A 9454-nucleotide genomic window follows, 5' to 3' on the forward strand; every position below is an offset into this window, starting at 1 on the left:
TGGGCTACAGGTGTGATCCAGTCTGGCCGTGCCTATCTTCCTATCGGTGGTATAAATCCAAGACTAGTTTTTTTCCTGATCTTCCCTGAGCTCCTGGGAGTCTCTAGAATTGCAGTGAGAGCAGAAAGATGTCTCGTTAAATATCATGTAGTCTCCTGTCCTTTTTCATTTCAGGAAGGAAAGTTCAAAAGTCCCCGGATCTGCCCAGTCCATTATGTCAGCTGTCAATGACACCAACTTCAACTCTGCAGTGTTCCTGCTCACCGGGATACCTGGGCAGGAAGATGTCTACCTGTTGATCTCTATCCCCTTCTGCTTAATGTATGTTATTTCGATAGTAGGAAATTCAGTCATTCTGTTCATTATAAAAACAGATCCAAGCCTCCATGAGCCCATGTACATTTTCCTTTCCATGTTGGCCATCACAGACCTTGGCATATTGATAGCCACCATGCCAACGATACTGGGCATATACTTGTTTAACTCTAGGGAGATTAGCCTTGATGCCTGTTTTGCTCAGCTGTTCTTCATCCACTTATTTCAATGCATTGAATCCTCCATTCTCCTGTTGATGGCCTTTGACCGCTTCATCGCAATCCGTAACCCACTGAGATATACTTCTATCTTAACCCTGCAGAGAATAGCCAAGGTGGGACTTGTGTTTGTGCTAATACGGTTTGCCCTAACAGTCCCACTCCCCTTTCTCTTAAAACGGTTCCGATACTGTCGAGCCAATGTCCTCTCCCATTCCTACTGTCTGTTCCAGGAGGTCATGAAGATGGCTTGTTCCGATATCACAATCAACAGCATCTATGGCTTGGTTGTTACATTCTTAACAATGGGGTTGGACTCACTGCTCATCTTCCTCTCTTATGTGATGATCCTCAAAACAGTGCTTAGCATCACGTCCCACATGGAGTGCCTGAGGGCCCTGAACACCTGCATCTCCCACCTCTGCGCTGTCCTGCTCTTCTATACGCCAGAGATCAGCTTGTCTGTGATACACAGATTTGGGAAGGGCTCTCCTCCCTTGCTGCAGATTCTCCTGGGCTATGTCTACCTGCTCATCCCGCCTCTGATGAACCCAATCGTGTACAGTGTGAAAAGCAAACACCTTCGTGCGAGGATAATCAGGGTGTTCGTCAAGTGAAGGGTCAACTCATCTCCCGGCTCCAGTGCTCGTGACTCAGGAGATGAAAAACACGGGCCTCCAATTCCATCCTGGACCCTTACATAAGAGATTACATGAGCTCCTGATCTCCACTCTATAGAGAGAGATTCAGATGGGGTCTAAAGCCTGGAGCAATGGGAGAAGGGCTGGTGAGGGAGGACTGTGCACTGGGGGATGGTGACGAAAGCAGGCAGCAGCATTTACAAAGTGACTGTGTCCGTGGAGAGCAAGGTTGACGGGTGGGATGTTGGCCCATAAAGAGCCAGTGGCTGCTCTGACCTCAGAATTCCTGTTGATACAGTCAATAAAGAGAAGGGAGGTGGATGTTGTTTCCCATTACACCTGATCTGTCACTCTCCCGTCTCTGGTTAAACACCCAAGAGAAGCCATTCAGGCCATCCCACCCCCATGAATGGCTCTGCACACTGCACACCTTCTGAGCCTACTCCCCACCAGGGCAGCACAGCCGACTGGGTTCCTAGGGTAGCTTTTACCAAGGCCTGTCTCTGGCCTGGCTGGGAGCTGAGCCTCAGGGGAAGTGGAGGAGCAGGGGGCAGGGCCAAGTGGGAATAGATGGGGCAGGACCTCCGGGGAGGAGCAGAGGGTGTGGCAAGTCTGAACCAACTCTGACCCAAGCAAGCAGGATGGTGCAGGGGGGATGTGGTGGTTCCTGAGAAAAGGAGAATGGGGCTGGATGGTAGGAGAACCTGTGTTTTGGAGAAGACTGAATAAGTGCGACCTCACAAAGGGGGCTCTTGTTTTAAGTATTCCAGGCTGAGAGTAAGCAATTGCAAAGACCTTAGAGGGAAGGGCAGGGCTACCTCAGGCCCCAAGGTGGCACTCTGGGGTGGCTCCCATCTGCAGGGACTTGGCCAGGGTGAGCTGTGCACTTGAAAACCATTACCAGTGGACGGAGGTCAGCCCAGCCCCCGGGCTGCTCTAAACTCCACTGAGGCAGGGGGAGAACAATCCAGCAAATCAAACCTCTGTAACTGGCTCCTTGCCATCCCCATGTGCTACAGCACAGGCCTGGCACAGCAGAGAATCTGTGATTCAAGAGAGCTGGGTTTGATTCCCTTAAGATGTGTGACTGTGGGGGATCCATTGGCTGTCTCTGAGCTTCTGCACAGGTGGATAATAGCTCTGCCCTGCCACACAGTGGTGGTGGGAGGATAAATACATTCAAGGAGCTCAGATACTCTGAGAGCCTAAGATCAGGGATATGTCAGGGTTCACCAGAGCAACACTCCTGATATTTGTCTATAAAAGTCTTCTTACCACAGCCTCCTGTGACAGCTGCTTCTGGGAAACTCCATGACTCCAGCACCGTGGTGTGTCTGGCAGATATGGGGTGCTTGGGGGTGACAGTGAGTGGATTTCTAAGGGGATTTTTGGAGAGAGCAAGAGAAGAAGACCCGCTTACATATGCCTCAGGTACACAGCAACTGTGCGAGCCTGTCACTGTTACATCCGTCTGTCTGTGGTGTAACCCTCTTCTCACCAGTGCAGAGGTAAAGAGCATCTCTGCCACTGATGGACTGTGTGACCAGAAATGTTTACTAACGAACCCTCCCTGGCTTAGTTTGTGGGTGTTCTGCTTGAGATAGGGCCAGCAGTTCTACCTCTTGGGATTTTATTGTGAGTCTCGCACCATTTCCCATCTTCCTTAAAGCCCCAACTTCAGCAATCTAGATACTGTGCGGGAAACTCAACTTTCAGTTTTCTATAAAAAGTGAGTTGGAGAAAAGCTAGAAAACCTGAATCAGGTGCACCCCAAGGACTTAGAAACCAAAGGCACATGAAAACAAAACTCAAATATGTATATTTTAAAATCTCAATATTTTCAACCAATCTGATTATTTTTTTCAGTATCTGACTCATACTTCTTGAATGGTTTCAGAGTAGCATCCACTTCTTCGGATGCATATAGAATGGAACATATATTGAGGAGATATATATACACACATACAGAGAGCATGAACAGGTGGGAGTTGTCTTACCAACTCTGAGAGGCCAATAAGTAAGAGAAAAAAACTTTTGAAGTGATAATCAAGATAGCCTAGTACAGACAGTTTGATAAGAAGTGTGAGAATACTTACAAGGGGAGATAGAGTCAATGTTTGTAATGGCTCAGCCATTCCCAGTCCTTATTCAATCCTAAATTGATTGTATCTAGTTTGCATATCAATTCCAGCTCAGCAGTCTCTCCTTGGAGTCTGTTTTTGAAGTTTTTCTGTTGTAAGATAGCCACCCGCAGGTCTGTCATTGAATGACCAGACAGGTTAAAGTGTTCTCCCACTGGTTTTTGAATATTATGATTCCTGATGTCAGATTTGTGTCCATTAATTCTTTTGGGTAGACACTGTCCGGTTTGGCCAATGTACATGGCAGAGGGGCATTGCTGGCACATGATGGCATATATCACATTGGTAGATGTGCAGGTGAACGAGTCCCTGATGGTATGGCTGATTTGATTAGGTCCTATGATGATGTCACTTGAACAGATATGTGGACAGAGTTAGCATCGGGCTTTGTTACAAGGATACTCCTTGAATGGGGCTAGGCGATACTGCGTACCTAGTTCAAAAGATCTGAAGAGCAACTAGCAAAAGTCACAAAAAATAACAGCAATATTTTTTTTCGAAGTACATCAGAAGCAGTAAGCCTGTTAAACAATCAGTGGGGCCAGTGGATGATTGGCCTGCTAAAGGAGCCATCAAGATGAGGCTAAATGAATTATTTTCCTTGGTCTTCACAGCGGAGGATGTGAGGGATACTCCCACATGTTAGCCATTCTGTTTAGGTGACAGATGTCAGGAACTATCCAAGGTTGAGGTGTCAGTAAAGGACATTTTGGAACAATCTGATGAATTAAACAGTATTAAGACACCAGGACCAGATGGGATGAACCCAAGAGTACAGAAGAAACTCAAAAAGCAGATTGCAGAACTACAAGCTGTGCTTTGAGACCTATTGTTTAAATCAGCCTCTGTACCAGATAACTAGCAAATAGCTAAAGTGATGCTGATTTTTAATACAGGTTTCAGAGGTGATCCTGGCAATACAGGCCTGTGACCGGGCGACAACTCACTGGAATGGCGCCTCCTGCTGGTTGTCCAGGGAATTAGCTCTTTCCAGCCCGGAGCGCCCTCTGCTGGCCAGTGTCTCGCCTGCCGCTGGCTCCGTGTCCTTCGCAGACCCCGGTGCCCTTTGCCCAGGGGTTCTGCCCACCGCAGTACCCCTTCACTCAGGGACTCCCCTCCCAGGGGATCCCTCAGCCCCCTATTCCCATCTTGCCTCAGTGGCTAATGCCAGTGTCCATCTAGCCCCTGCTCACTGGGGCAGACGCAGTCTGTAAACCACTCATCATTTGGAAGGGGGGTTGGACCAGATGCCTCTGCCTATTCCTGGGCTGCCCCTCTCCAGCCCTAGTACCCGTTGTAGGCCCTTAACTCAGCCTGAAGCCTGGGGATTTGCTAGGCTGGAGCTCCCCAGCTCCCTCTGCCCTTCCCCAGCACTGCTCCAACCTATGAACCCTCCTCAGCTTCCCAGGCAGCCCGGTCCTTCTCTCTCTCTAGGGAGCTAGAGAGGGTGTGTCCTTCAGTCTCTGGCCCTCAGCCTCTTATATTCTCCCAATCAGCCTAGCATTTCTCCACCACAGCCCTCTCCAGGGCTGCTTCAACCCTCTCCGGGCAGGAGCGGGGCGACCACCCCGCTACAAGGCCAGAAAGCCTAATTTCAGTACCAGGCAAATTGGTTTTCAGTCACAAAGATGAACACGTTATGTTGGGGAAGAATCAACACAGCTTCTCAAAGGCAAATCATGCCTCACCAATCTTCTAGGTGAGAAAGCTGAGGAACTGTCCCAGATTGAGGTGTTATTAGAGGAGCGTTTGGAGCAAATTGATAAATTAAACGGTAATAAGTCACCAGGACGAGATGGTATTCACCCAAGAGTTCTGAAGGAACTCAAATGTGAAATTGCAGAACTACTAACTGTAGTCTGTAACCTATCATTTAAGTCAGCTTCTGTAACAAAGGTCTGAAAAATAACTAATGTGATGCCATTTTTTAAAAAAGGGATCAAGAGGTGATCCTGGCAATTATAGGCTGGTAAGCCTGATTTCAGTGCCGTCCAAACTGGTTGAAATTATAGTAAAGATCAAAACTGTCAGACACAGAGATGAATGTAATTTGTTGGTGAAGAGTTAACAGGGTTTTTGTAGAAGGAAATCAGACCTCACCAATCCATTAGAATTCTTTGAGGGGGTCAATGTATAACCAGATTTCTCCCTGGCAGCCCCCTTTCCTGCATTGCAAAAACGGTATACAGGGCAGGGAAGGGAGATTGCTCAAGGCTCCATACCTGGAAATTTCCTCATGGAGAAGGGAAGGGTCCTCCCCTATGGAAATGATCAAAGGGAAATTTCCATGTAGGGAACCTTGTGGAATCTCCCTTCCCTGGGCTATTCCCTGGTTTTGAAATACAGAAAACAGGGCTGCTGGGGAGAAATCTCCTCCTATGTTGTTGTTGTCATTATTATTATTATTATTTATTATTCAGCAAGATCACATCTGTGACAGCATCATTGTTACTACTTGGCCGTCCCCAAGGTAGCCATGTCACTAATCGGAACCATATGAACAGTGATGACAAGCCCGGATTCCAGGAATAGAGCCTGCAGCAGGGCTTGCGCTGCAGAACAGCTGGGTAGCATCACCATGTGATTTGAACTCCTGCAGTTTGCCATTGGCTGTGACGGGGTTAAAGCTGGTTCTCACTAAGCCAAGCAGCTGAGGTTCCCTGATGGCAAAGTGGCCCCCAAGGGAATGTGCAGACATGCTTCATAAAGGCAATTGCCTCCCTATCTGAACAGATGCTGCCTGCTGCCCGTGCAACCTCCAAAGACTCCTTCTCCTTTACGGTGAAAACCTCTTTAGGGTGTCAGCGGCTCCCCTTCCATCAGAATTGGGTACGTTGGCAGGTTTCACTATCTTTAAAATGCAAAGTGAAGGGGAAAGGCTGCAAACTGTTTACATTGGCAGATGTTCTGTGCAGTGGCAGAGGACTCAGCTGGGCTGTCGGGGTGACTCAGTGATGGGGCTGGAGGCCAGGCAGGGCTATGTAACTTTGGAACCCCTCCCCTACAGCTGTGCATGCTCCATGGTGGGTTATTCAAGCTACACAAAAATCTGGGATTCAAATCGAGCTCGAAGTGTTAAAACTCCAATGCCCCGAGTCAGGATTTCTCAAGGGGTCCCCGTTCTGGAGGTGCCGTGTGCTCTGGGCCTGATCCTGCTGGGGCTCAGTGAGAGGAGACCACAAAGAATGTCAATAACTAGTTCCCAAATTGCTTCAGGTTTATTTGCTCCTGGAAATTTAATCAATAAATGCATTTAGAAAGATTTTATTCTCTGGCTCGATTGTGGATGCAGGAATTCAGAGCTGCATTGCTTTGTGGAAACAGATCCCATAAGGCATATTTATATTTCCTGATTGGCTGAGGGCTCCAGCATGACTTCCATGTAGATACCCCTGAGAGTTAGAGGGCTACCTGCATTCCTGTCCCCGCTCTGGTTTCTGAGTGTCAGATATCAGGCCTCGTAGCCTTCTCTCTCATGGAGTGAAATTCCATGATCCTCCCACCGTCAGATGGGGCCCTGGCTCCAGTACACTGTGGGTCAACCGTACTTGCCGAGCAGGTCCACATAGGTCCAGCGAATATGGTTGACAGGTGTGTACTAAAGTACAGATATGTAGATGTTATGCCAAAACTATTCATTTTAATACAAATGTTACTAACCAAGCTTTCATGACATGTATGTATGTCGAAAGCAAGCAGCAGAGTTGTTGGAATCTCTACAGGAAGGAGCAGTGGTAACTTTACTGCTAAATGGCTTTTGCTTTGGAAAGTATTTCAGAAGTACTCCAAATATTATTAGCAATGTTTGTTCCATTAACTGTTTGTTCAGTGAAAAGTTGTATGATACTGTCTCCTGGAAACTGACCAGAAGCTGTTTCTAACACTTACATACAGGGTCGTGTACTCAATAACTCTGCAATACCTATGCAAGACTTTCCAAAAAGTTTTGAGAGACCACAACCGCGGGTCAGTGTTTCAGCAAAGAATAGAGCTGAAGTGCAGGAAAGGGGAGTGTTATAGTGGTTGTAAGTAATTTACACCCATCACCTGTTACACGAGCATGGCTGAAGTAACTTTCACACTCCACTGGATATTAGTGCAATACCAGTGTTTGCACTATTTACCCATTTGTGACGCCAATCCCTCCCCCGCCCAGGTGAAGTAACTGTCTGTGTTAGCCTGTAACTTGCCAGATATCTACAGACCCTTGCATGTGGAGAGGATGCAGGTCCTGTGAGGATGAAGAGAAGCCTGTAGGATGATTGAACTCTTTGGATTCAGTCAACCCTGGGCAGGCAAAGTACATCAGCTTCTCTTGGAGGGATTCTTGGGTTTCAGAATTTATCACTGGGTGCATTTGGTAAGGGAAAGTTAATAGTCTGGTTCTAAATGAATTTACACGTGTAAATCTGTAGTGATGCTGTTCAAGTCACTGTTATGAATTAAGAACCTGTCCCTAAGAATTTATCCCATTTGCTGGAAAGAGGCAGTGGCATAATATGGGCTCTCAGGAGTGGAGAAAAAAATACATAAAATGAGGCAATGAAACACATTTATAAATAGCTTGAATGCAGGACAGATTAATGCAATGATCATTTTCACCGTGTACTTGCCAATGGGACACACTCACAAGTGGAGGGCCTGAAATGGTGTCCAAGGGAAGGTCACAATTATAAAATCACACAGTGATCAAGTAGGCTGAGGAACTCCCAGCCACAAGATATCTATGGGACCAAGAGCTTAGCAGGATTCAAAGAGGGACTGTATGTTTATATGGATAACTAGACAATTCAAATACATCAGTGAGGATTTAAAAAAAAGGCTTGGAATGGCTCTAAACCTTCCAGATTTACACCACAACATATGTCTAACTAGTGGGTGTCAGGGGGAAACTTTCCCTTGGAGAATGTTATCTCATAGCTGCCAATTGCAGGGCTTCTTCCACCTTCCTGTGAAGCATCTGGAACTGGCCATTGAATACAGGGCTAGATGGACTGTAGGTATGATACAGTCTGGGAGTGCCTATCTTCCTATCAATGGTGTAAATCCAAGGGTATGTTTTTGCTGATCTACCTTGAGCTCCTGGGAGTCTCTAGACTTACACTGAGAGCAGAAAGATGTATTGTTAAATATCATCTAGTCTCCTGTTCTTTTTCCTTTCAGGAAGGAAAGCTCAAAACTCTTCTGACCAGCCTGGTACATTATGTCATCTGCCAATGACACCAAATTCAACTTTGCAGTGTTCCTTCTCACCGGGATACCTGGGCTTGAAGATGTCCATCTCTGGATCTCTATCCCCTTCTGCTTCATGTATGTTATTTCGATAGTAGGAAATTCAGTCATTCTGTTCATTATAAAAACAGACCCAAGCCTCCATGAGCCCATGTACATTTTCCTTTCCATGTTGGCCATCACAGATTTTGGCATATCGATAACCACCATACCGACGATACTGGGCATATACATGTTTAACTGTAGGGAGATCAGCCTCAATGCCTGTTTTGCCCAACTGTTCTTCATCCACTCGCTTCAATGCATTGAATCCTCTGTACTCTTGCTGATGGCCTTTGACCGCTTCATCGCAATCTGTAACCCACTGAGATATGCTTCCATCTTAACCCTGCCGAGAATAGCCGAGATGGGATTGGTCTTTCTGCTAAGAGGGATGGCTATAATAGTCCCACTCCCCTTTCTCCTGAAACGGTTCCAGTACTGTCAAGCTAATGTCCTCTCCCATTCCTACTGCCTGCACCAGGAGGTCATGAAGATGGCTTGTTCGGATATCACAGTCAGCAGCATCTGTGGTTTGTTTACTAATCTTTTAACAATGGGGTTGGACTCACTGCTCATCTTAGTCTCTTATGTGATGATCATCAAAACAGTGCTGAGCATTGCATCTCATGCGGAGTGCCTCAGGGCCCTGAACACCTGCATCTCCCATGTCTGCGCCGTCTTGCTCTTCTACACACCAGAGATTGGCTTGTCTGTGATACACAGATTTGGGAAGGGATCTTTTCCGTTACTTCAGATTCTCCTGGGCTACATCTCCCTGCTGGTCCCGCCTCTAATAAATCCAATCGTGTACAGTGTGAAAAGCAAACACCTGCGTGTGAGGATAATCAGGTTGTTTGTCAAGTGA

At 46.9% G+C, this 9454-nt stretch overlaps 2 protein-coding genes across 2 annotated transcripts; both read left to right on the forward strand.

Moving 5' to 3' along the window:
- Positions 1-214: 214 nt before the first annotated feature.
- Positions 215-1150, forward strand: LOC128832619 (olfactory receptor 51G2-like). The gene has a single exon (XM_054020148.1). The coding sequence runs from the start codon at positions 215-217 to the stop codon at positions 1148-1150; it is 936 nt and encodes a 311-aa protein (XP_053876123.1).
- A 7368-nt stretch (positions 1151-8518) lies between these two features.
- On the forward strand, positions 8519-9454 carry LOC128832625 (olfactory receptor 51G2-like). Its single transcript, XM_054020160.1, has one exon. It carries the CDS (start codon positions 8519-8521, stop codon positions 9452-9454), a length of 936 nt encoding a protein of 311 aa, XP_053876135.1.

This window comes from Malaclemys terrapin, chromosome 1, assembly GCF_027887155.1.
Source record: "Malaclemys terrapin pileata isolate rMalTer1 chromosome 1, rMalTer1.hap1, whole genome shotgun sequence".
In the NCBI taxonomy this organism is placed as follows: domain Eukaryota; kingdom Metazoa; phylum Chordata; order Testudines; family Emydidae; genus Malaclemys; species Malaclemys terrapin.